General features: G+C 57.0%; 1 protein-coding gene across 1 annotated transcript in view; it reads right to left on the reverse strand.

Moving 5' to 3' along the window:
* The window catches only part of HCN4 (hyperpolarization activated cyclic nucleotide gated potassium channel 4), a 40785-nt gene extending 13833 nt beyond the window's left edge, over positions 1-26952 (reverse strand). The window contains exons 1-2 of the mRNA XM_026478471.4: positions 26165-26952; positions 2518-2941 (exon numbers count right to left, since the gene is read on the reverse strand). Coding sequence (XP_026334256.1) covers positions 2518-2941; positions 26165-26952 — 1212 coding nt within the window. The remainder of the gene's footprint in view (positions 1-2517; positions 2942-26164) is intronic.
* Between the last annotated feature and the right edge of the window lie 720 nt (positions 26953-27672).

A 27672-nucleotide genomic window follows, 5' to 3' on the forward strand; every position in this document is an offset into this window, starting at 1 on the left:
ACCGCACCCCTCCACCTGCTCGGCTGCCTGCCTTCCCAGTCTCAGCCGGGAGCGTCCCTAACAGAGGGACAGACAACAGAATCAAAGTCATCCTGCTTTCAGGCAACCTAAGAATGCAGGAACCCGGCATCAGGAGGCCCCGTTCCAAAATTCTACGCCTGGGCCAGCTGGACCTTCCGACCCTGTTCCTCACGGACAAGCAGGAATAATCAGTCGTGCTTGTTTTCCCTTGCCGGCTAGGCGGGAGGAGCCAGTAACATAAAGGCTAAACAATATTTGAGAGGCTCCTGGCTGGCGCGGCCAGTTCAGCATCTGACTCTTGGGTTCGGCTTAGGTCATGATCCAGGGTCGTGAGATCGAGCCCCGCTTTGGGCTTTGTGCTCAACGTGGAGTCTGCTTGAGATTCTCCCTCCCTCTCCCTCTGCCCCTCCCATTTGTGTGCGTGTTCTCTCTCTCCTCTCTCTCTCTCAAAGAAGTAAATAAATCTTAAAGAGAAACAAAAAGTATTTGAGATAAGTAACCCCCCCACACACAGAGGTACAGATGGTCACTCAGACAAATGAGCGGGGAGGGACATTTATCAAACCATCCACCGGGCTTCCTGCTGAGCGTCTTATAAACAGCATCTCATTTCATCCTCACAAGGATCCAGTGAGGATGTTACCCACTCTGCAGATAAGAGACTGAGGCTCCGGGAGACAAGGTGGCCACCCAGGTCACAGAGTCAGGATTTTAATTCGGGTCTCACAGGTGCAATCCTAGCTCGAGCCCCCGGGCCTTGCACTGCACCAGGGAGGGACTGACTCCTCATTGCTGCGAGTCCAGAGAGCTAACTGGGCTCTGCTCCAGCTCCGCCAGAGGCCTGCCGCCCGCGTGACCTTGGGCAAGTCATGGCCCCTCTTCCGTCAGCAGGAATAATGCAAATTCTCCTAGGCAAAGAGAATTTCCGCCACGGAGTGAGGCTGCGGGGCTGGTGGAGGCGCACCAGCTGCACAGGTGTTCACGATATCTCTGACCTCAATCTGCCAGCGCCCGGACCATCGGCCGTGGGTGCTGCTAGGGCCCAGGCTGCCACTGGTGTGGGGTGGGGGCTTCGTGTCCTGGGCATGGGCACTTCCGTCCAACCAACCAAGCAAGGGGGTCCTGGGGAACAGAAGCCCGGCAGTGAGCCATGGCAAGGAACGCGCCTCTGTGGAAGCTTCCCCGGGCTCTGGGCTGCTCTGGACCCCAAGGTAGGCGGCCTCACAGAGCACACCTACCCCTGTGATGGCACCTGCAGGTCAGCCTGACTACCACCGTGGCTGAAAGTCCTACGTTGGCTGGTGGCAGACACAGACCGAAGCGCTCACACCGTCACCTGCCTTTTTCCGAGCCGCAGTCCACAGTCCTCCTCTCTTCCTCCCACAGAGGACTGCATTCAGCCCGTGGCTGGGTTAGGTTTGCTCAGAACGGTGTTGGCCCACCCAGTTCTTTTACAATGTTTTATTTAGTTACTGTAGCCAGTGCCCTGCCCACAGCCCCTAGGATCCCTTTACAGTTTGTGTGGACACGACTCCACACTCCTCGGATGCTTTTCGCTCCCTACGGCTAGCCCCTGTGGCTCTTTGTCAGAGGCCTGCCCCAGGCTGCTGGAAGCTGCTTTGCCTGCTAGCACAGAGGGCGGGGAGTGCCCTGACCCAAGGACTGACACGGGAGGGGATATCCAAATTCCAACTCTTTGCCCGAGGTGTGAGGTCCACTGTCCCCAGAGCTCCCCGCGGCACTTTGTTTGGTTTGGCTCCTTATTTGGCTTCCTTCCTTCCATCCCCTGTCCCTCTTCCCCAGTCCCTTACCAGATTATTCCTGGAAACGCTCCCTGCTGCAGCCCCACTGGGGAAAAAAGCCACTTTCATGCAAATCCTCACCTCAGGGTCTGCTCTGGAAGAACCCCCAGGACACCTAAGATAGTTGCCAACAAAATTGGCACAAAAACCCAGATTTCTGCTTCTCATGATCAGTGTGCAGATCTTGCAAGCCTGGGCTTATTCTCACTGGGCAACAAGTAGCTACAGTGGAGAAGAGGCAGACGGAAGATGTATTCTTCAGTTTTCCCCAGTCCACCACACTCCCTACTGCCTCTCACCGGCCCTTTTCACCCATTCACATTCCCTGCCTGGCCCCTCAAGGCTCATGAGTTTGCGTTCCCTACAATATAGTCCACTGGTTAATAGCACAGGCTCTCAAGTCCAGGTTCACCAATGACTGATTCTGTGACCTCATATCAATCCCTTCAACTTTCTTTCTCTTGGATTCCTCATGTAAAAGTGAGTACCGCTACTGTTGTTAGAGACTTACATGGGATACTGCCTGTAAAGTGATTTTCATAGTATCTAGCACATGATAAGAAGTCAAGAACTTACTAACACAAGTCCTCTTGGAGCAGATGCGGCTGCTACCATCTGACAGCCCAAATCCAACTATCTGTTCCCTGTGGGGACCATGCCCCTTCCCCCAAGAGGCTTGGGTCTGACCACTCACCTCTTCCCACTGGTGAATGTATCGAATGAGGCGGGAGAGACGCAAGAGACGCAGGAGGCTGAGGATCTTGGTAAAGCGGACGATGCGCAAGGCCCGGGCCGTCTTATAGACCTCGGAGTCAATGCGTGTCTCCACGATGAGGAAAATGTAGTCCACGGGGATGGACGAGATGAAATCCACCACAAACCAGCTTTTGAGGTACTTCATCTTAATCCGCTGCGGGTCCAGGATGATCTCGGTGTTGTCCTCCACCACGATCCCTGTGCGGAAGTTGAGGACCAAGTCGATGAGGAAGAATGTGTCCGACACCACATTGAAGACGATCCAGGGTGTGGTGTTCTCATCCTTGAAGAAGGTGATGCCCACGGGAATGATGATTAGGTTTCCGACCATCAGCAGCAGCATGGTCAGGTCCCAGTAAAATCTGCCCAGAGACACAGGGGTCAGTCGCCAGGAGGACAGAGAGAATGACTTACAGACTATGGGAAGAAACTCCAAGGGAGAGCACGTGTGGAAGAGGGAAGACTTGGGAGGTTCTGAGTCACTGTGTGAGACAGACGCATGGGTACCATGGGCAAGATATGGAGACTGGCCCAGAAAGGCTCTCTTTTCTCTAAGGATACCCTCTGCCCGTCCCTCTGTCTGCTCCCCAGTGACAAGCCTCCCGCTCCCATCCCCAAGCCCCAGCGGGACTCAGGCTGAAATGCAAACCAAACAACGATGTCCAGAGAGAAGTGCCAAGCTGTTTTAGCAGCGGGAGTAGTTCGCTCCACAACACCCCAGGCTCAGGCCAAGCTGCTCCATCCTCCCGGAGGGTCAGCTAGGGTCTGAGACAGGCTGGCAGGCAGACGTGCTACAGACCATGACCAGAGAGCAGGGGAGGTCCAGACACACGGCAGGTACTCGGGTGGCAGGAGGCCTGGGATCCAGCCCCAGCTCTGCCACTGACATGCTGTGTGACTTCAAGCAGGTGTCCTCCCTGCTCTAGGCCTCAGTTTCCTCACTGTGCAGTAAGGGGTAGAGTCTAACACTCCATCCCATAATTCTGACCTGGCCCTCACCCACACTGGGTTTCTGGGGTCCCCCTTTAGTCTATTCCCTATAGTCAAAATGCCTGACCATCTATCTCCCCCAGAGGTTTGCATTCTAACACAGGGTTGGGGAAGGACAGTGAAATCTTCAAGGGCAGGAAGTGTTAATGAGGGGATTTCAGGCACCTGTGAGGCGCCACTCAATGCAATGGAGTGAGATCAGTGGGGGCTTACAGTATCATTTCTCCTAAGGTGTCAAAGCACCTGCAAGTGCTTCCTGAGGGAGGTGGGAAGGGCCACTCAGGGCGAAGCCACCTGGCCTAGCAGGGGCCCTTCTGGAGCATGCAGACAGCACAGGCAGGCACAGACCCCATGTCTAGAAGGTATGACCAAGTACCAGCCACCCCGGGGCTGGCCCCAAGATCTAAAACCTGCCCTGCAAAGCTATTTCCCTGTGCTATTAATTTAGACAGTTACACAATGACAGATAAAGGTATTAAGTCAGGCAGAAATAACCATGTCCTCTCCCAAGAGAAGTAACCTTTCAGCCATCTTTAATTCTTGACTGCAAGAAAGCCAGGAGGGAGGGGGAGACAAAAAGACAAGCTTCCCTTGAGTCTTCAGAGGGTCCCAATTCGAAACCAAAGTGTTCCTGCCAGAAGAGTTCCAGGTTTGAAAAAAATATTACTTCACAGCAAATTGCTTTCTTTGCCAGATTCAAAATGGTGCTGTGAGTCAAAGAGAGAGCAGGATCTGCCTCACTGAAGGTGGACGAGACCGCTGCCCCACACCACACCGCTCAGGGAAGGGCAGCTTTGAAAGGGCAGGTTTGGACTCCTTTGAAAGCCAAGCCATTCAGGGCCTCAAGACAGGACCTCAAGTCAGAGCCTCTCAGGCTAAAAGCTTCTCATTCTAAGGCTGGTGCTTATTGTAAGAGGTCAACGTCAGCTCCTTCCCTGCCCTATAATCCACCACCCTTTCTGCAGCCCCAAGCCCCCTATGCTATCTGGGAGAACCCAGCCTAAGACCCAAGAACCCTCCCCAGCCATCACACCCACCACACAGAAGACAGCACATCCTGTTAATGATGTGCGGACCCCAGAGAATGGTTTCAGCTTCTACGGGATGTTCCTGAGCCGTGTACACTCTCTACACAGCCTCAAGCATGTCATTCAAAGACAGCTGCAAACACTCATTAGAAGCCGCAAACAGGTATCCCCATTCACACACAGAGTGTGCAAACACCCCTCTATACACACGGCCACCATTCCTTTTCATTTCATCTCTTGGGAAAAACAAAACAAAACTGGCATCGAGAGGCTACTGGGGCCCCATGGCCCTCTGTACATAAAGCTAATAATACACACAGGCTAGAGGAGTTTCTAAAATTAACAGAGCGGGAGCAAGGCGGCTGGGAATGCTGACTCGGGCAGGCCTGTCACTCCAGCGGGTTTCTACACTTTCCCCAGCTCTAGTTCTCTCAATTACAGACCAAATTTGAGACAGTAATTAACAGGAGAATGTTTGCATTTAGTGGTCTTCATAAAACCAAATTACATGAGGCAAAAACACCCATTTCCTTGCATTCTGACTAATTATTTCAATCGTGAGTTTCCAGATGCTAAGGGATATTTCTGGTGCCTGATCCGGGCTGGGGTCGGAATGCTGGAGCATTCCTCCCCACGAACAATTATCCTGGAGCACCACAGAGCCACCCAAAAGGCAGCATAATACAGTGGGAAGAAAGGCTCTCAGAGCCAGCCAACCTGGGTTCAATTCCTGGTTCCATCATTTACTACCAAGTCACTTAATCTCTCCATGCCTCAGTTTCCTTGTCTGCTCCCTGAGAATAATAACGGTACCTAACTTAGAGTTATAAGAATGACATGAATTGATATTTGTAAAATGCTCTGACCTATACCTATCTGTGTTACTAAATGATTCAATAAGGAATTCAAGTCAACAAATTCCCAGGAAAGAGGTGAGGGAGGAAGATGAAATCTTCCAGAGAAGAGTCAAAGTAAAGCATCTACTGGGGGTAGGGGTGGAAGGGAGCTGGGAGAGTCCAGTGGTGGAAGTCAAGGACCACAGTATTCTGTGAACAGGCAGACAACAGAACCTTGGCAGACAGAGATCCCCAGACCTCAGGAAGCTCATGGTCTAGTCAGAAGACAAGGCTTAGACAGAAGACAAACTGGGCAATGATGGAAGAAACCATCCCAGGCAGCAGCCTAAGCGTCTGAGAAGGTGAGCTCCCAGTGGCCCAGAAGGGTGAGGCCAGAAAGTGCTCCTAGAGGAGCTGGGATTTGGGAGCAGCCCTTGGCCTTGGAGACAACCTCTCCTTACTCTCGCAAGAGGATTGCACAGATTTCCAAAAGCAGGGCCAGGTGACAGAGGGAGAGAGAAAGGGGAGGTGGTGGTTCAGCACCAGGGACAGCTCCTTGCACGCCTGCCGGGCGTTCTGCTGATCCAGCGGGGGGAAATTGGCAACAGCCTCCCCACTGCATTTTCAGCTCCCAGGCCCCTCTTCTCGCCAAGCCCAGTGATCAGAAGCATCTCAAGTGATTCCTTAATGTCCTGGGCTTTTTTTTTTTTACAGGGGCTCCTTGGTGACTGAATTCATAAAGACTCCAAAACATTTCACGTGTATCAGGCACTTACTCTGTGCTTTCCATGCATTTTTTCATTTAATCCTCCCACCAGCACTGAGGTGGCTGCTAACATCTGTATTGTGCAGATGGTGACACGGAGACTCAGAGAGAAGTATCTACCCAAGATCACACAGCTAGTGAGGGACAGAACGAGATTCCAAGCAGTCTGGGGGGACTTGAGAGCCTGACTGCTTAGGATTTTAGGCACCTCAGTGGGATGCTGGGAGGGAGACCAGCCTTACTGGAGCCTCTGCATCACATGGGGAGGTAGCCTGTCACAGCAGGTGTAGTTGTCTCTTGTTGACAAGAGAGTAGAGAGAGATAGGGCCAGATGGCAACTACACTTATAGTGGTGAGCACTGAATAATGCATAGAATTGAATCACTATGTTCTACACCTGAAAGTGATATAACATTGTATGTCACCTCTACTTCAATAATAAAATTTTTTTTAAAAAGAGAGAGAGGAGAAGAGAGAGCTGTGAAGAAGTTTGGAGCAGACCCATCCTCCTATGCCAGAGCCTTCTGAGGTGCTTCCTGGGTGGGGGAAGTAGCACACCTTTCAAATATTAAAGGCATCCTGGTCATCAGCAGCCAACTGGGCACAGTTGTGACATCCTGTAAAAGGGGTATAAAAACTAAGGTCCATGGGGCGCCTGGGTGGCACAGCGGTTAAGCGACTGCCTTTGGCTCAGGGCGTGATCCCGGCGTTATGGGATCGAGCCCCACATCAGGCTCCTCCGCTGTGAGCCTGCTTCTTCCTCTCCCACTCCCCCTGCTTGTGTTCCCTCTCTCACTGGCTGTCTCTATCTCTGTCGGATAAATAAATAAAATCTTAAAAAAAATAAAATAAAAAAAATTAAAAAATAAAACAACTAAGGTCCGTGGAGGAGGGAACAGTAACATTTTCAAATCCTCAAGCTGGATGCCCCATATTCGCCCAGCACCTCACTGCCCCTAGAATCATTCATGGCTAACTCCCACAATCCAGGGTACGCTTCCATGGTGGCGGGTGGCAGGCCCTGGCAGGGAAGTGAGGGACAGCCAGACTCAGACGTGCTGGAGTTGGCACATGCCTGAACTGGAGGACTTGTTCTCTTCAAAGCCAGATGACCCACCCCATCCCAGTGTTCTCTAAGCTAAAAGGAAGACACCTCACCCTAGTTTCAGCCCCAGGACACCTCAGGCCTGTCCTCCCTTAATCCTGGAGCTTACTTCCTCCCTGGCCGTCCAAGCAGGCAGGTGGCCTCTCAGCAGGTAGGCGTGGCCTAGAGGGCAGCTTTGGAGAAGGAGGTCTCGTGTGCAGAAGACATGGGGGATGGCGAAAATCCAAGCAGCCCTTTTACACGGACACCTAGAACATTTCATGGTTTGGTCCAAAAGGAAGGTTATGGCCTCAAGGGAGCTGAGGAAAGAGAAGACAGGAAGCTCCTGACCCTGAACTCAGAGACTCCAGGACCAGACCAAGGGCCCTCTCTTTCCCCAGAGGCTAAGGAGTGAAGGGTAATAAAATGGGGGCAGGGGAAGTGGAAGTCAGAAGAGGGATGAGCTCCTTCAGCCTCTTGTTCACACACACCCATGCTTGCCTTTGAGCGCATGTGCTCACACACACACACGCACGCACATGCACACACACACCCATAACACAGTTTTGTACACACTCTCATCTATGCCCCCATACACACACTCATACTTTCTTGCACACCTGCTTGCCTATATATTTGACACAAATGACATCCACTAGGAATCCTGCCAGCTGGAAGAGAGTGTGGGTTTTTGGCCCATTACATTTTTTCCATCCTTCAGGATTCATCTGAAGTGCTATTTTTCCAGGCCCCTCCCACCCCTCACCGATGGACCTCAGCCAGGCCTGAGCCCTGGCTTTGGACATCCCAGAACGCTGTGGCTCCCTGAAGGCAGGGGCCTTGTCCCAGCCATGGCCGTGCTCCTGCCACACTGACTGCAGGCCAGGGTCCCCATGCTCTCTCCCAGGGGAATGGCACACCCAGGGCCCCACCGTGTACCCCCTCCCTCTTTGTAGACACCTCTCCTAGCACCAGACCTGCATTCCCACCTACCACCTGGAGGGCCTGCTGGCTTCTACACCCAAGTCCAAGGGTGAACTCAGCATCTTCCTCCTCAGAGCTGAATGGCACACTCAGAATTTCAATCACCTGGGCTCAAAACCTCAAAGCTATCCTCAGCTGCTTTCTCTTTCCTTCAGGCCCTGCATGCAGTGACAAGTCTTGTCTGGCGTCTTTTTCTTAAAGTAGGTTCCACACCCAGCGTGAAGCCCAATGCAGGGCCCAAATTCATGACCCTGAAATCAAGACCTGAGCTGAGATCAAGAGTTGGGGCACTTAACCAACTGAGCCACCCAGACACCCCTTGTCTAGAATCTTCTAGGATGGCTTCTATCTCTAACTGCTCTGTTTTAAACCAGTTCCTCACTGCTCCTCACCTGGACTCTTGCCCCTGCTGCCTGCCTGTCACTAGCCTCTTTCCTTCCAACTCACGCGATCGCTGGGTTATCTTTCCAAATTTTATGATGGCGTCACCCCTCAATTGAGCCCTCTTGGCAGACTCCCTATGGCTACAGAAGAAAGTTCAAGCTCCAAGGTCTGGCATCCCCTGCACCCCGCTTCCTCCTGCTTCCTACACAGCAGCCACCGGACACCCGCCCCCCGCTCTATCTCTGTCCACATTCCGGCTCCTCCTTCTGAGAACCGCCTCTGCCTCCTGAGCCCCCATCTTCTGAAATCTCCTCCTTCATCCAAGACCCAGTTTGACTGCCTCCTCCTCCGGGAAGTCTGCCTAACCATGCTGTGTATCTGGGAGCAGCTGTCACATCCTGCCCCTTCCGTCAGGCACCACCTAGCTCTCCTCTCAGCCTCCCAACAAATCACGGAGACTAGGACTCCAGGAATCCTTGTGTCTGAGACCGCAATGGGAGAAGGGAGCTCCCCCTGGGCTCCCGAGACAGCCCTTGGTCTTCCAGGCCCAGCCCAGACGACTGCTCCAGGTGACAGCGAAGACAATGAGACAAGAGGAGGACGGTGGCCAATGTTCTTTAGACACTTACTACATGCCAGGCACTAATCGGAGTACCTTCTATGGATTATCTCATTTAATCTCATAAAATCCCTGTGAGGGAGATACTATGATTGTGCCATTTTACAGGTGAGGAGACTAAGGCACAAGAAGTTGAGAAATTTGCTATATATGGTGGATCAAGAATTAAGCCCAAACAGCCTGCCCCTAGAGTCCTGCTTTTCCCTTATACAAGCTTTAGCTAAATCCTGAGGACGTCACCCTCCTGGAACCCCACATGCCTCCGTATCAGGGGTGGGGTCAGCAACCTCCCCCCCTGCCACGCTGGGACCACTTCCTGCCTGTGCTAGGAATCTTTACAGGATCCTTTGAGCATCCTGTCATTTTCTGGCCATCCTGCCGCATCCATCTGCCGCCCTCAGGGACCCTGGTCGTGCTGGCACTTGGTTCACAGCCTTCCGTTCCACTCCAAACCCTGCCATCGTCCTGGGTGACTTCCACTCCATACATCAACCCCAAACACCCAGCCCCTCAGTGGCTCGGTGCCCTGACTCTACTCACCACACGTCAGTCACCCACTCCTGCAGCGGGGGATGGACGATGTCACCCTCTCCCGTCGTTCCATCTCTCACCCCAACCTCCTTTCCCTCCAGCTCTTGTAGCCAGTCGTGCCAAGTCTATTCTGTAGTGTCTGTCCCAGGATCCGCGAGTCACAGAACCCTCCTGCCTCCTCCCCTCCCCCGGGACACAAGGGTCTGGCCCTTCCACCTCACCTGCCTGGCCCTTCTGGCACCCACTTCACAAGATCACGCCCTGGATCAGGGCCACCGTTCACCCTTTGCACGTTTCATGGCGACTGTGCAAAAAATCCCACAACCTCAGATTCGTCCTGTTAATATGAAAGCACCTTAGCTCTCGTGCCTCAATGTCCTCATCAGGGTTTCCGTACTCACCTGCCCTGCCTTCCAGGAGACCCTGGTAAACTTCCCTCACCATTCTCCTCCAACAGCCACTTCAAAGTGTCTTCTCTCTCCTCAAAGCTCTAAAACCACTCTTCTACCCCCTGTCAGCAGACACCACCACCTTCTACCTCACAGAGAAAAGAGAAGCCCAGAACGTCCCCTTCCTCTTTCTGCCACCAGACTCCGACCCCGCTTGCCTCTCCCTCATCCCCACCCCCTCCTCCAGTTGCAAAAGCATCGGGGACCCCTCCACCTGCCTCTTGACACGAGTCCCCTCTGCCTCCCCAGGGACCCTCTTGTCTGTATCTTCAGTCTCCCTCCCCAAGCGTCCTTGCCCATCAGCTCATTCTTCTAAGCTCCCTCCACCTAAAAAATAAAATGAAACCATTCCCGAATCCCGAATCCCGAATCCCTCTGCCTTATCTCTTTGCCCATTGGAAAGAAGCTTCCTGGGAGAGGCTTTCTCACTTCCATTCCCACTCCCCACACTCCTGCCGACCCCCGTAACTGCACAGTCCACAGGGCGCTTTGCGGTCTGTTCCTGGCTGACCCTCAGCATCACGTGATCCCGTGGGCCACTCTGCTGCGACTCCGGGTTTCCTCCCTTCTCTCTGCCTCCCTTCCCTTCCCCTGGAGGGGCTCCTCTTCCCCTGCGTGACCTTTAAGTGTGTTTGTTCCTTTGGGCCCTGGCCTCTTCTCTCTCTACACACTCTCCCCGGGTGACCTCGCCATCTGCCAAGGCCTCCATGATCCTGCTGGCCTTCAAACCAGACCTCTCTCTCGAGCTCCAGGCACGTGGGGTCACTTGCCGACTACACCTTGACACCTGCATGCCCCGCAGGCACCTCATTCTTGCCACGTCCAGATAGAACTAAACAGCATCCTCCCAAACTCTTGTGCTCCCAGCACGGGTTCCTCCAGGCACCCAATGCTCGATGTAGAACCCGGGGAGTTATCCTCTATCTCCCTCACCTACCAACAACCAGCCAGTGGGTCTGAGTCTCATCAGCACACCCCCCAGCCTACCCCGTGGCTTCCTACGGTGGGCCCCTGGCCTTTCCAGGACCCCGCATACTTCGGGGTCGCAGGTGGGCTCCACATCCTCCCAGCAATCCACTCTCCACACTTCGCCAAGCCCAGAGTCTTTCTGTGCTCCCAGCTACACTAAGTCCCACTGTTGTCCCCCAGGCCCTCTGGACCTGGACTCTGCCTCCTTTCCACGTCTTGTCACCCTTCCTCCCCTCATCGCTCTGCTCCAGACATACTAGCAGCCTTCCGTGCCCCAAATGCACCACCCCTCCTATCCTCTGGGCTTGCCTGCGTGCCAGCGTCTGCCTGGGACTCTTCTCCCCACCCCCGCCCACCCCAGGCCCCTCGGTTCAGAGGAGGCGTTGTTTCTTTGTATCCTAGGAAAGCTGGTTACGCGCTTCTTATATGCGCTGCCCTAGCATAGTATTTATCACACCATGACGAAATTGTGTGTTTGATTTGTGTGTTTATATCTTGCGGCCTACGAGACTCCCTGAGCTTGGCACAGCGCCTTTTACGCGGTGGGGCCTAATACACGTGTGAACAGGTGGGTGAAGGAAAGCCTGCGTGCCTCACCGACACGAAGCTGAGTGGTGGCCCAGCAGAAGCCACATGAAATGGCAGCTCACTGAGACCCACGAGGCTTTCACAAGGCCTTCCACTGATCTGGGTGGAACTTGTCCTGTCCAAACCCCCAAGACTCCAAGACTCCCGGGAACACCCATCAGAGAATGCCCCCCACCACCTGGTGTTGAAAACCATGGTGGAAAAGTCACAGAGAAGGATGGGCAGAGCCGGAGTGGGGGGGGGGCAGGAGGGGGGAGTAGACAAATAAGAGAGAGGCCAGGAGAAGCATGAGGGTTGGGGTTTATGACAGAGTGGGGTGGCAGAGGGGGCTGGTAGGGGGACACAGTGGCCTCAACCTAGACAGGACTGTTTCCAGCCTGACCGGCACAGGCTCATGGTGGGAGAATACGCCCTCATTAGGGTCCTGCCCTCTCAGTAGGGATTTTAAGGATTCTCCCTACTCCCAAAATAGGCGGAAAAGGCGGAGCACAGAGATCAAGGAGATGGGGGAGGGGAGGGTGAAAGGCAAGGGTAGGAAGGAGAGAGTCGCACCTTCTCCTAGAATCCCCCTGTGTTGTCCCCACTTTGCAGACCCAGGATGAGTCTTATGTCCTCAGCCCTGCCCTGTGCCCTGCAAGAGCAGAAAAGATTGCTCTTCCTTTTCTGGGATATGAACACAGGGCCCCGTGCTGGGAAGAGCCCCTTCACGCATGTCAGGAGACAGACACACACTGGGTCCTCGAGGAAACTCCTAGGCAGCCAGCATAAACATGCAAAAAGCCTGTTAGCACGATGGGGAGGTCAGGATGAGCAGATTTTTTGGAGGAGGGCGGTGACGAAGGAGGGAGGGAGGGAGGCCATTTGAAGGGCAGGTGTGCCAGGCAAAGGAGACCACGTGCTGGCCCACAACATACACGTGGGGAGCCACACAGGAGAGCCTCCTTCCTCGTCTTCCTCCCTCCTGATCGTCAAACTTGGATCTTCACCCTATCCCTCCCTGCCCCCTCCCTGCCCAGGCTCCTGCTCCGTGTTCTCTGAGGCAGAGCTGGGCCCAGCCCTACAGCTTCCCAGAGAAGCTGCTGGCTGCTTGGGAGCTGGATGGGGTCCTCCCTGTCTGTGCCCTGGAGCTGGCATTTTAGACTCCCCCTCCCCCCTCCGGCTGGAACTCCACACCCCACAACCTTCCAGAACCAGGCCGGGCCCGCAGCTCTTGCCTCTGAAGGCATAACCCCCCATCCTCACTGCCCCCTCTTCTGGCCCAACCTCCCTGACTTGGGGTCTCCCCCCATAATGGATGAATTGCTCTCTTCCTCCCACCTGCCTCTGGCCACTAGGCTCTATTTTTAGCCCACCTCAAACTCTCTGACTCAGAATCACAGGGCTTCCAGGTAGCTGCTCCCTGGGCTGTCTGGGGCTGCCTCCGGAGCAGAGTCAGAGCCAAGGGCATCTAGTGCTTGCTTTATGGGTGGGGAGCCAGGACTTGGGTATATTTTTATTTTTTAAATTGTCTATGTGACTTAAGAAAGAAAATTCGGTTTCGGTTTTGGTTTTGAAGACCCAAGAAAACCCGTTACCCCTGTCTCTTTGCGCAGTCCCTCCCGGTCCTGGGCTGAGGCCCTAGCCTTTCATCCTACAGCGAGGGTCAGTCTCGGCTATTCTGCCAGCAGAGATGGGCTGAGGGCTGTCACTGATGGAATCTTCCCCCTTCTGGGATCTTTCCATCATACAGCACCGTGCTCTGCACGCAAATCACCTGGAGATTTTACCTAGACACAGCCAGGGGTTTACTAGGTGTGGGGCGGGGTGCCCTCTGCATTGCTAATAGGCTCCCTAGTGAGAGTGAGGCTGCTGGTCCAGGAACCACACCGGACCACACCGGACCACACCGAGTAGCCAGGCTCTAGCAGACAGGTCGGGAATTTAGGCATTCGAGTGTCTAAATACCTGGCTGTGTGGCCTGGGACAGATCACTTAATCTCTCTGAGCCTGTTTTTTCATGTGCAAAATGAGAACATGAATCCCACCTCACAGGATTCTGGGGGAATTCAATGAGATATTTATAATATGCTACACAGTGTAAATACCCAGTATATGCTGGCTGTTACGTCACCATTATTATTCTTGTGACCACTAAGAGGCAGGTCCTGGCCCAAGGGCTCTGGGGATACGGACGTGTGCGGACCTGTCTCACCACAAGGAGCCCTCGATCTTAGGGACGGACAGAGCCACCCCCAGAGGGGAGCTGATGATCCAGACCAGCTCCATGGACACATGAGCCATAAGCCAGTGGGGGAGGGTGGTGAGGGCACTGTCCGGCTCTGCCGTGTGGGCTGCGGATGGCTGGAGGGGAAATTCAGCAGGGCTTAGAATGTAGAGAGGAACAGGGAGCAGCACGGCCTGCTGGGGACGGAGGCGGCCTGAGTGTGTCCAGTGGTCAGGAAGGTCAGTGTCGCGGTGGAGGGAAGGAGGCCCGTGCTGCACAGCGGGACTCTAGGCCAGGAGCCTGAGAGGCTTGGGCGCTAGTTCCCTGTCCATCTCTCACCTGCTGTGTGCCCTGAACCAGGCCCTGCCCTCTCATAATCCTTTTCTCAGTTTCCCCATTGGTAAGAGAGGACGGAGCTGGACGATCTCTAAAGACACGCCAATTCCACGAGTCTCTGCAGTGCGGAGGCTCGAGAGGCCAGCCGAGGGCAGCTGGCCAGATGGAAAGCTCGCTGAGAGGAGAGCACAAACCGTAGAGAACTCCAGCCCCCTGTTCCCCCTCCCAATACCGGTCTGAAGAGAAGTCGGGGGCATCCTGAAACCAGACTGAGTAGTCGGGGCTCTCCTGGGGCCGTGGGAGCCATGAAGGTTACAGAGGAGGAGAGTTCCCAGGTCGGGGGGCGGGGGAGGGAGGATTGTGACGGCACCTTCTCGATGGCGCAACTGAGCACGGCCCGGCCATGAGGAACACCAAGATATCAACCCATTGCTTCTCGGAAGAGCTGAGACTTCCTCTGTGCACGCACGGATACACTGATGTAAGAGTGAGCGCACGCACACGCATACCCCAACGTGTACAGCAGGGGTCATCTGCTCTATAGCGCCCCAAGATGCCAGGATGCTGTGTTCCCTCAGGCTAGTGGCCTAACCTCTCTGAGCTTCACCCCGCTGACAAGACTATCTGGGGAAAAATGGGGAGGCGAGGAGCAGCTGGAGCACTTCCCTGCCCAGCTTCCAGGAAACAAAGGCGCAAGCACAGCTGTCCCCACCCAGGAGACTGGAACAAAAATAGCATACGGCTGAGGAGTAGCGCGTGAGCATGACCTCAGGGGAACTGAGGTAGGAGAGCTCACCTGCTCCCGGAGGCGGGGGCCCCAGGGTGAAGGGCGAGAGCAGACGGAGTCAGGGCAGAAGGGGTGCTCTGATGAGGACGGACGGCGCGGGAGGGCCGCCCCAGAGCAGGGAGCTAAATATTGACTCTGGGAGGGTCTACGTGGCCCCCTTCTTGCTGGGATGGGGGTTCCCAGGAGGTGCCTGGGCTCTTGACAACACGAGCCAGACGGGACTCCGCTGCCTTCCATCCAGGAAAACGCAGTGTGACAAGACACGGAGAAGGGCCTTGGTCCCTGGGGTCCCGCCAGCCCTGGAGGTTTATGATTCTGATCGCTAACAGAAGAGGTAACGACTCCCTGGAGAGGGGCCCATCACACATGGGCTTGGACGGCAGGCTGGGGAGCGAGCATTTCACCCCCAGGCTGTGGGGAGCACCAAGGGGCCGAGGCAGATGTGGTGCAGTCAGAGGTGCTGGCGTGGCGAGGGCCTGAGCGGTGCCCAGCTCCCTGGCTCCTCAGTGACAGACGCTGAATCAATCTGGCTGCATCCCAAAATCACACCCCCCCAGGCGCCACACCGGCAGGCCCAGGCGTCCCTCGCGCAAAGCTCCCAGGTCACTCTGCGGCTTGCGCATTTCAGCTTCAGGCTCTGGGGGTCTTGCTAAAACCCAGCCCCTCTCTGGAAGCACCTTTCACTCTCGGATGAGGAAAGCAAGGCCGGGTGCTCCCAGCTGGGGGGCCAGAGCAGAGCATTCACTGGCCTCTTATTCGGCACCGGCCCCCTCGGCTCTGTCCCCAGAAGCTGGGGAGCAACACAGCGGGATGATGACTCCTCAGAGCCTGTGGGACAGGAGAACAGCTTGCCGCATTTCCTTCCCCTGCCAATTCCAAAGCCCACGGCGCTGCTGCGGGCCTGCGCCCCCAAGGACTCCTCCGGGCGCAGCTGTCGAGTATGACCCGCACTTGCCATGGATCCTCCCCTCTGAACTCTTCCGGGGCCAGGTCTGAGCTTCCAGGAGGGGACAACTGTGCCCCAAGAGAGATGGCTGGGAGGAGGTGGGGGCTGGTGTCCTTTGCCCAGAGGAGAAAAAAAAAAAAAAAAAAAAAAAAGAAGCCTGCCATCCACTCACACACGGGCCATGATCTCATGAGGGGCCGGGAGTGCTCAGCAGACCACACACACGTCACACAACATACTGGGGAGCCTCCGCCCTGTTCCCCAGCACAAAGGGCCCGCAGAGCCCCCCTGCACAGAAAGAGGCCCATGTGTCAGGCGTTCCCGCTGGCCCATGAGCACAGGGGCTGCACAACTCCAGGATGGTGCCTGGATCGGCCTCTGCGGAGTCTCCAGAAGGAGGGAGGGAGGTTCTCATCAGCTCCACTCAGCAGCAGCGCTGTCCCTGCCCCGCTGGCTCAATTTGTACTAATGGGGTCAGGATTACGGGTTCAATACCTATTTGGGCAATTAGCTTTGCTCTCTTCTCAGCCTCAGACTGAGCCCTGACCCCAGACACTGAGACAGGAAAGGACTTTGCTGAGGTCAGACAGCGGAACAGGAGGAGGGGCAGGAGGGCAAACTCAGCGTGGGAGGGGTGGGCAGTCACAAGCTAGGAAAGCTCAGGATGCGAGAACCCGGGGCTCCAGGGTGGGCCGGCCCCAGAGCTGCACAGACAGGCCCCAGTTGCAGCATCTCCCCGGCTGGACCATGTTTCTTCTGAAAGGTGCGGATCGCCCTGATGAGGCCTGTGGGCTCGAGGGTCTTTCCTGTCCCTGCAGAAGAGAACAAGCACCCTGCAACCTCTGACGGAGTGTAGGTGGGAGAAGCTGGCTTTGGCGACGAGCGAGCGGCTGGGGACTCGCGTTGATCATTGACAGGGGCTGCTCTAGCCTACAACAGCAACTGCAGGGTAATTACTTCTGGGCTCCAGGCCACACACTCAGCGACATGAATGCGGCGGCAACACCTGCCTTCTGGGCGTAGTACAGCAAGAGAAGGGGGGCTGGGCAGCTGGGGCCAGGGCCAGGAGAGCTCCCTGGGCCACAGAGACCCAGGGAGACAGGCCAGGGACACAGGCCAGGGAGACATGCACACACTTGCATATATGTACACATATTCAGACAGCATCAGGGTCAAGACCCAGGGCAGTGGGGTCACAGTCCTCAGGGGAGAAGCACAGAGCTCGGTAAGTACAAGTCCAAAGAGGCAGAATATTTGAGTAACCTGCCCTTAGTGCCTACCAACACCCACCCCAGCCCCTTCGTTCCATCTCCCAGAAATTACTCCCAAGAAAGTGTGCAGAATGCTTCTCTCCTTCAAATCCAGCTCAGATCTGCTTCCTCCAGGAAGCCTTCCCTGGCCATCAATCCCTACTGATCTACCCTAAGAGGAGCTGAAATCCTATTCTCTTCTTTGCCGGGTGGGTAGTGACCCCAGTCCTCCATACTGGGTGACGACAGTCCTGGAATGGAGCATCTGATCTTGGAGGGAGCATGACCCAACTCCCTTTAAGCTTGCCCCTCCCCAGGCCCAGAAGACAGTGTATTAGCCAGCCCCATGTTATGTATTAATTTCTGAAAGCCTCGTTCACGCAGACATAACACGTCCACCCACACGGATAAATGCTTAGACAGACACAAAATCATCAGCAGCCAATTATGAGGCCCCCGCAGCTGCCGTGAGCAGACCCGGAGGCCCCGCGGCTGGCTCCGCGGTGTGTGGAGCTGGGAGTGCAGTGGGGGGCAGGGAGTCCCTCCATCAAGCCAGCACACATCCCTGCCCAGCCCCGAGCACCGCTGTGTGGGAGCCACGAGCCAAGCCGGCTGCCTGGCTGGGAAGACAGACACCAGCCCCAAACAATGAGAGAGCAGAGCGGGGCGGGGAGCCGTCACGTGTGTTTGGTGGCTCCGGCGTCGGCAGCAGTGGCACTGTTGTTTATTTATAATTTGTACTTTACCTCCCAGAGAGGACCAGAGGCAGCTGGCTCAGATGCTAAGGGGTGTAGGAGCTCAGGGAGTTAAAGAAAAGGAGGGCTTCTTAAAGGGGAGGGCACAAGGTGGGGTGGGCCATGTGCCCACCTTGCCCCAAGCCCTGGTGCCTCGGGGAGGCACTGGGGTTGGCTCCAGGCTTTGTTTAAGGACTCTGGCTCCTGACCCCAGACCAAAGCCTTTTCTTGGTCTCACCAGTCTCACTCGGATCCTGGCCACAGTGTGGGCCTAGACTGTGGCCTCAGCTACAGACCTGACCCTGATCACACCCTGAGCCCCGACCCTGGACACACAGTCCAAACCGGGACTCCACTTCCTCTCTTCTCCGAAGGAGGCATGGATAGGCCACGTGACCACCTGTTTCCACTGGCTACCTGTCCCCTTTCCCTAGGCACCCTGATCACTCCTGTTGAAGAACAGACGGGTCAACAGCACCTGGATACGGTTCCAAAACCCCAAAGTCCTCCACGCCCGTCAGGACCCTGATCCGGCCTCCCCAGGAGCAGAGCAGCCCTCGAGTGAGGGGTTCGGGCAAGCACGACCTCCACCTCCAGACGCTGCATCTTCAGACATGGAAAGACTCCCTTCTCACCGATCAGCTTAAACTAAGAAGGGACTCAGAAAATACCTATCGCCTCAAAATTTGGGCATGGAGCTGGAGCAACGGAAAAAGCTCCAGTGTGGGGGCGCCTGGGTGGCTCAGGCGGAGATCCAGCCCCGCGTCAGGCTCCCTGCTCAGTGAGGAGTCTGCTTCTCCCTCTCCCTCTGCCCCTCCTCGTGTTCGCTCTCTCTCAAATAAATAAATTAAAAATCTTAAAAACAAAACAAAACTGCTCCAGTGACAAGACCATTCAGGACCTCTGGTTGGGGTCTAGGGATAGACTGTGGATTTTAAGATCTTTGCAGCCAGATGTTACATAACCTCTGGGTTCTGATTTCATCTCTGACGTAGACTTATTCTACGACCTTGGGCCAGTGGCTCCCCCTTTCTGGTCCTCTGCTCCCGTTTGATAAAATGAAGGTTTTAGGCCAGGGGCTGGCTAAGGCCTGTCCAGATGTGGTGGGCTGAGGCCTATTAAATCTCCCGAGCCAGCTCAGCCCTCCTCCCCACAGCCCCTCCTCACGAATCATGGGTGGCCAAACATTATCAGCAACGTTTTCATTCTCAGGAGAATGTTTTCTCGAACTACTTTTGTAATTCAGCTTCTTAAAGCTAACGAAAAAGAAGGAGGAGGAGACAAAGAGGGATGAGAATGTGTTTAGAATCCTCAAGACCAGGTTCAAAGGGCGGTTCTAGAACTTCCTTACTGCACGATTTAGGGGAAATCTTTTTCTTTCTCCCATCGGAGACTCAGTTTCTCTATCTCTAAACTGGAGATAACAGAACTATTGTCCAGGCCACCACGAAGAGTAAATAAAATACGAGATATAAAGCTTCTACTGTTCTGGTACGTGGTACAGATGGTTCATAACGGTGGTTACTGACCTGGAAATCCACCTGGCTCCAGTCTCTATCGGGCTGAATCGAGGGTTGTCAACTCGGAAGCCTACAGGGCTCATCAGCTCGGGGTGCACGAATGACACGGCTGGGTATGGGACTTTAGGGACAGTGGGCAACCGGAGAGCAAACGCCACATCAAACGGGGCAGCCTCTCGTCTGCTCCAGCTGCCTGCTATGGTGTGGGCACGTGGGGCCAGAACTGCCAGAGTTTCCGGTTTTTCAGAGGAAGCCTGAAAGCCAAATTTTTATGTCACATCTTTCCATTTTAAAACACTGTCTCAGATTTGTTATGACACACTCTGCTGCCCAAACAGAACACATCTGGGTGCTGTATTTGGTCCACGGGATGCTGCTTAGCAACTTCTGATCCAAGTACTGCTGTCTCATCTTGAGCACCCTTGGTGACAGGGAGCGCACCCTCTCTTTGTGCCGCTTCCACCCCGATTCTGGGCAGGTGCTGATGATGAAGAGTGCCTTTGAGTGGCCTCCTAGGCTTCGGAATCACAGATTTCCAGGGCCCTGGCAATGCTCTCTCAGTAAAGCCTGGCTGGCGGGGAACATCCTCTCCAAAGCCAAGGCAATGCCCCTGCCCTCCCCATGGTCCGCTCTGGCTGGGAAGCGTGGATTCTTCAATATCCCCTGAGCCCAAGCAGGACCGCCTGGCCGGCCTTAGTAGCCCTTCTATTAATTAGCAACTGGCAGTCGCAGCTTGGTAAGAGTCCTTGAGCCAAGGGGTGTATGTGCTGGAGCTGGCTGCCTCCTTGCTTATGTGACAGTCCCCTCCTCCCCGCCAGGGCCAGCTGGGACTGCACCTTCTACTCTGGGCAAATTCCCCCAGGATAGCCAGTGTTGTGACAAGAGGCCACTCCACTCAGGCTGCTATGACACTGTCAGCTCTGTCACCTGTATGTAGCCTGCTGCCTTCCAGGGTGGGAGGGGGCAGAGAGAAGTGACAGGCAAGTCCAGCCCATGGACAAGGCTGCTAGGCATGGTGGGGGGAGTGGAGGGGGCCATGAGCTTCAGACAATCCCCACCCCCCACAACAACCTCAGGGTGCCAAAGCAGCTGCTTCTCCTGGATGTCTCTTCCTCTTCCCAGGCAGCCACAGTCAGGGCCACCTCACACCCACTCTCCTGCCCTGGCACCTCTGGACTCTCTGGCTGACCTCTATTCCTTCCCAGAAACCTCACTGCAGCACAGCGGTCGCTGCCCTCCCTGCCCCCGCTCCTCCAGCTGGACCCACCCCTCTGGCCCTTTGAATGGGAGAGAAGCCACCCAAGCAGTGGGACAGGATGGATTCGCAAGGGCCCTCTGGCCTCCTGGCCTCCCCCTGCTCACCCCACCCCATCGACCAGCATCCAGGGCCAGCAGGGTCCAAGCCGCAGTGCAGGAGGGGAGGAAGGCTGGGAACCCAACACCCTCAAGCGTGCGGCTGACCTCTGTGGCTAAGGGTTACTCAACCCGGTTCACAGAATTCACCCTGCTGTGCTCAGGGCTAGAGGCCAACAGGAGAAGACAGTCTCTCTGCCCTCAGGGAACTCAGGGAGCCCAGGCTAAGATGAGAACATACACATGACCTGAACCCCAGTCCTCCAGGCTTGGCTCTGGGCTGGACCCCAGCAGCAGCATCGCCTGCACCCATATCAGAAATGCAGAATCTCAGACCCCACCCCTAATTCTGACCTAATAAGTCAGGATCTGGATCTGTAGTTTCACAAGATCCCCAGGCGACTTGGATGACATGACAATGTGAGAAGCGCCGCATTCGAACAAACACAGAGCTCCATCCAAATGCCCTGAGGTGGTCAGGCAGGGGACAGACGGATGATGGTGGCCGTGTGGCCCGAGAGGGCATCCCAGAAGACCCAGGGGCCTGAAAGCAGGGGAGAGGAGGGCAGATGGATGGGCAGACAGACAGGCAGACAGCCCAGCACCATGTGAGGCAGGCCACCTGACAGCCCAAAGCCTCACAGCAGCTCACAGCAGCTAAGGGAACAAACGGGGGCAGGGCTGGGCAGGGCAGCAGCCCCCAGCCTCGTCATGTAGCAGTCAGACCACGAACGGAAGCCTTGCCAGGGAGAGAACCTGGAGCCCCAGCCTCCCCACCCAGGTGACGCAAGGGGCCCGGCCCCATGGGGCTTCTGCACATCCCGCATCCCGGGAGCACCTTGGCCCTGAGGTGGGTGCTGGCCTTTGCCACCAGCCCAGTCTTACCAGGACGAGCATGTCCTCATCTCTGGAGAATCCTGCTGCCCACTGTGCCAGCTGACAGCACCGCCCCCCGCAGCTCACCTTGGAATTCCCCTCTGCACCAAGGCGCCCTTCCCCCTCCCCTGGCGTCGCAAGGCCTGCAGCATCTTGGGCCTGGCTTTCTACACTACAACAGATCGAGTGAGCCCCCCTACTCCTGAGAGCAGAAGCAGCATTCTGGGCAATGGCCTCCAGGAAGCCCCCCCCCCCCCCCGCCCCACCACCCAGCCCGGCTGCTCCCTCCTTCCTCCTCACCTCCTCCTGTGCACAGTCTGGCCCCTGGTTGAAGGGGAGAGAGCTGGGTGCGGGAATGAGGAAACAGAAAAGTAACTAGTCCCCAGACTGCCTCCTTCGGCATCTAAGTCAGCTCCATTTCCATGCCCATCCTGCCAGCAGCGGGAGGCCCAGGCCTCTGGGTACAGGCTGCCCCAGGGAGCGCTCGATCTAAGAGGCTAGCACCTGCCCCTGCCAGGCCAGGCACTCTTTTCTGGGATGGTCTAGATAGAGCAGGGTTCACAACCTAGATGGTCTTCAACTTAGGCAGTCCACAGACCCCAGAAACTGAGTGTCATATTGTGTCTGGATAGACGCGCATCTTTCTCGATAGACACTCTATAGTTCCCTGCACGTTCTCACTTAGGTCCCTGACACGGGTTCAGAACCACGGGTCAGAGCCAAAGACAGAGGCCCATGTGGTCCCCCCAGGACTAAGGGAAGGAGGCGGTGAGAGTGGGGGTGGTGTGGCTGACAGCAGCATCACTGGTCTCGGACAGACCACTGGAGCTGCTTCCCTCTACAGGGTGACCACAGGTATACAGGTCTGACGTGGGCAACAGGATTCCCATTTTCCTAGGTGGGAAAACTGAGGCTCAGAGAAAGCTCATAACCCAGGCAGGGCAAGGGATGTGAGGTGGGCAAAGGCAGGGCCAGGGGCCCAGGGGGCCGGCACCAAAAGTTAGGGTTAGGTCACCCTTGGGACTTATCAGGCCACTGGCCCAGGTTCCATGATTTCAGAGTTCAGTGGTTTCTGTCCCAAGGAAAGGACCTTTAGGGCATTTCTTCCCTTCCCTTCTTCACAGCGTCAGAAAGCTCAGACTAGGAGAGGGAGGAGCAGAGGGATGAGAAGGGCCAAGCTTCTGTCTGCCTCCACTCTCGAGGCCAAGCTAGAGTTTGGGGCACAGAAGTACTCCATCACTGACTTCCTACATGGGGACTGCCCTGCCAGCCCCCAGGTCCACCCACACAGCTCAAGACACCTGCTCGGACAGGCAGCTAGCTATACACACACCCAGGCAGACCCCCCGAAAGCCTGACACTTAAAAGCCTGACAGGCTTCTGGGCACAAAACCAGGTACATGACCCTCGGGTCCCCTCTTCCTTTCCTCTTTCTTTGGAAAAACACTATGTTTGATTTGTTCCGGGTTCCCACTGCCAAGCTCGGCTTCCAGAACATGGCTCATGTGGAAGGAAGGACACATCCAGGACCCAAGAGCCCAACCAGCCTTGGGCAGGAGCCTGGGGAACTGTGTTTCCCGGCCTCTTCCCTTACCAAACCTTAAATATAAGTTTCAAAGGGCAACTGAGAAGTGGAAGGGGGGGCCGGACAAGCCTGTAGAGCCTGGAGGAGACCTGTGATAGCTGGGGGCATGGTGAGGAGAACCACAGGCAGCCCAGAAAAGCCTCTTATTAGCCATGGCCCAGGTTCTGCAGGTCCCTCGGCGGGTGGTCCACTCTGGCCCTCGGAAAAGGCACCCAACCTTCCTCCCCCAGGAACGGGAGATGCCGGAAGCAGCCCATGACAGCGAGCCCTGAACTCCAAACCACAAACTCAATCTATCATGCTTTGCTGGCGATTCTTTATTAAACCAATTCTGTTGGATCAATGCTTCCTGCCCGTCAAAATGATGAATAAATCCTCAACTGGCCTGAACAGTGCTTGCAGAAGCTCTTCTGAAGGCTGAGCTGGGCAGCAGGGATTGGCTCCATGCAGAGACCCATTGGTCAGTGGCTGGAACTCAGCGTGGGGTGTTGGTGGGGGTGATGCCAGTCCGAGTGGTGGGTTTCCTAAGCTTAGAAGACTCAGCCAGGCCATTGCCTCTTTGACCTTGTGCAGATGAGACCAGCTGTTCTGGCCTAGAGGTTTGACCACTGGCCCTCCAGACATGCACAGATGGTCTTTTCTTGGATTTCTTTTTTTACACTCCACCCAGCCCCAGAGATGTGAGCTTCCAGCTACCTGTCTCTGATGCTTGTGGTACAAACACAGACTCAAAGCCCAGTCCGACCCTTACCCTGTTGCCCATTTATCAATCTCGCTGCGTCCACCCCTCCTGATGCCCGCCGCCACCATCCCCTCCGCCATGTCCTGGGCAGCCTGCAGTTAGTGAGAGAGTCTGCAGCAGGGGGACTGCAGACAGACATGCCAATATGGGCAGAGGAAGATCGGGAAGGCGGGGATGTTCCCATTGATGCGATCCACCCAGTCCAAACCCTTCACCATCGAGGGTAAGGAGGGACTGGGAAGGCAAGGCCCAGTTCCCAGAAGGTCCTCGATCAAAGCCTGTTGTCTGTGGAGGCCTGGCACCCCCCATATCCCACGCGATGGGGTTGGCGAGGAGAACACTGACCGGGGGCTCTCAGACAATGAAAACAGCAGAGAGACGAGCAAGGGAAGGGGGTCCCTCACCACTCTCAAGTGGTTGATACTGGCCCAGCCCACCTGCTACCACTTCCAGGGAGTTCCGAGGGAGGAGGAGAAGCCCAGGACACCCAGAGGGTGCAGGAGATACACCTCCTGCCCAGTCCTTCTTGCTCAGGCTGGGAGCCTTAAGTCCTGGCACTGACCGGGGGGGAGGCCACACTTCAGGAACCTGGTCCTGGGGAGCGGCCACAGTTCCCAATGGGAGGGTCCCACATTTGCTCACACAGCTTGAAGACTGCGCTTGTCTGTTTAGCCTGTGGCCTCCCACACTCTCTGGAATGGGAACCCTCGATAAGAGGGTTACGAAGAGCAGTGCCTCAAAAAAAGAAAAGGGGGTGTGGGGGGCCTCGGGTCACCACCATTATAAGCCATCGAGTGTTGCCTGACTGGTCACTCCCAGCACAAGAAATCTCTCTCATTGGATGGAAAATGGCTTTGCTCTCATTACAAACCTAGCTTCCCTGGAGTTTGCGAAGAGGGCTCTGCGTTGGCAAAATGCTCGTTTATATTGGCAGGCAAGCCGGGTAGGCAGGGAAGGGAGCTAAACAGGGGGCAGGGCTGAGAGAGAATGAATTAGACCCAGCTTTAAAGGGTGAACGCTTTTCAGACCCTCACTCCAGTCCTGTGTATCAGGAAAACTCGGGGGGTGCTGGGGGGCCCCAAGCTCTTGACTGGGGTGGGGGGCATCCCTTATTTCAACTTCAGGGGCAATCACTGATCTCCTGTTTTGCAGATACCCCCGCAGGCCCGGAGCTATCTGCTCCTCAGGGGCATCTGACTCAGGTGATGGGGGAGGGGGCAGGGTCCCTCTCCCTCACTGGCAGTCACACCGTTTGTCTGGGGACCTGTGACTGACCCAGGAGAGTCCCGGTAGCTACTGCAGCTTGGGCCTCTGGGGTGAGGATGGGGCACTGGATGTGCTTGGGGTCACAGGACACCAGGCATCTTCCCTGACCACTATGAACAAGGTCATCCTGTCCCGCTAGTCCGGAGGCCAGGTGCCCAGGATGCCTGCTCTGGCCCACCACTTGCCACGAGGGTCTGGACCAAGGGTTAAGGTAGGCATGGAGGGCTTTAACCCTGGACCTCAGTCCTCTAGGGGCCCAGATCCACCCCCCCCCCACCAGCTGCAGCTTCCCAGGGCACCAGAAGGAGATGCTAACATTTGGGGTCAGTGCCCAAGGAGCTGGCACCTTTGCCACGAGGTCTGTCTCCCTTCATGGCCCTGCTTGTCAGGCGGAATGACCTGGAACTGACTCCAGGATGGCCGCCCTGACTCCGCAGCCCAGCACAGGGAGGTGGGATGTGTGGCTTAAAGTGGCAGAGCTTACTCCCGGCTGCCTGCAGGGCTAGGCCAGGCTCCGAACGCCTTTTCAGCCTGCCTCTAATGTGGCCCAGACCCCAGGAGGGCGAGGAACACAGAAGAAAGTTCCCAGCGCGGTGCGGGAGGAGGACTGGGGGTGTCTTGGTGCCTAGAGGCGCCCCACTCCTCTCGGAGCTCCCCGCGCGAGGAAGGAAAGTTAACTCCGGCTGAGAGGCAGGGCTGAGAGAGGAAGCATGCCTGCGATCGCTCAGGGAACCCACAGGATCGCGTCGGCCTCCTTACCTGAAGTCGCTGTAGGGGTGGATAATCCAAAATCCGGCCGACTTCACCCTTTCCTGCTCGCGCTCCACGGCTTTCTGGCTGCCGAACATCCTCAGGGAGAATTTGTTGACCCCGGGCTGGAGCATTGCCCCGAACTGGCGCTGCATGAAGCCGGCCTGGCCCAGGCGCACCTCGGCCTCTGGGAGGATCTGGTCGCCCGCGGCCGCGCCTCCCTCCACTTTGATAGCGGTGTCCACCGAGGGCTGCTCACAGGAGGCGGAGGCCGGCTGCTGCGGCTGCTGGGGCGGCGGCGGCGAGGCTGCGGGCTGAGCCGAGGCGCCGGGGCGCTCTGGCTCGGCCGCCAGGCCCGGGGGCGTCCTGTCCTCGCCGGGGGACGCGTCGCCCTCGGCGATGAGCCGCCGCTCCTCCGCGGAGTCATGCAGGTGCCCGTGACTGCTGCCGCCCCCCGCTCCGGAGCCGCCGCCGCCGCCCCGGCTGCCCAGCGAGGCCAGGCTCCCGCGGAAGCGCCTGCAATCGCCGTTGGTGCTGGACTTGCCCGCACCGCGGGCCGGCCCCTCGCCGTCCGCCGCCCCGAGGGCCGCGCCCCGGGGCTCGGTGCCGCCCGCGGCCGCCGAGGGTGAGGGCGAGGGCAGCGGCCGCAGCCGGATGCTCCTGCGGCTGGGGTCCTGGCGGCCCCCAGCCCCCTCCTCCTCGGCGTCCTCTTCCTCGTCCATGATCCACGCCTTGGCCCCCACCTGCTGCGGAAGGCTGTAGAGCCGCTTGCGCATGGACGGCGGCAGCTTGTCCATGGCGCCAGGGGCCGGGGCCCGGCCGGGGCAGGGGCGCGGGTGCGGGGCCGCCGACCGGCTCCAGGTCCGCCCGCCGGTCAGTCCGCCCGCGGGGACGCGTCCTTCGCCGCCGGCTCCGGGCCGCCTCAGGCGCCCATGCTGGGGCAGGCTGGGTGCCGCGGGGAGGCTCCCTGTCCGGCTCCGGGTCCCCGGACTCGCCGCGCTGCGCCTCCTCCCGGGCCGGGCTGGGCGCGGGGACCCCGCGCTCCCTCCCTCTCTCCCTCCCGCGTTCGGGGGCGCGGCGCGCGGCCCGGCTCCAGGCGCCCCGCCCCCGCGGGGAACAATGGGCGCGGGTAGAAGCGGCGCTGCGGCCGCGGCGCTCGGAGAACCGCTCTGGAGCGCAGAGCGCACGACCGGCGCGCCTCCCGGGCGTGCGTCCCGCGGGCCGGCGTGCTGTCAGTCTGTCCGGCCGCCTCGGCTTTGTGGCCAGCCACTCGCGAGCTAGCCTCGCCTCCTCTGGCCGAGCTCGGCCGGCCGGTCCCGGGGCTCCCGCCGCAGCCGAGCGGAGCCCAGCGGCCCGCCGGGCTTACATCAGCGGCCGCCTCCCTCGGAGCGCCCTCCGGCAGCGCTCGGCTCCCGCGCCCCGGAATATTCATGAAGACGCCGCAGCTCGCGGGTTGCCATAGGAGCGGCTCCCGCAGCCGGGCCTGCCTACCTGGGCTTCTTAAAGGAGCAGCCGCG

Source organism: Ursus arctos, unplaced genomic scaffold, assembly GCF_023065955.2.
Source record: "Ursus arctos isolate Adak ecotype North America unplaced genomic scaffold, UrsArc2.0 scaffold_28, whole genome shotgun sequence".
NCBI lineage: Eukaryota > Metazoa > Chordata > Mammalia > Carnivora > Ursidae > Ursus > Ursus arctos.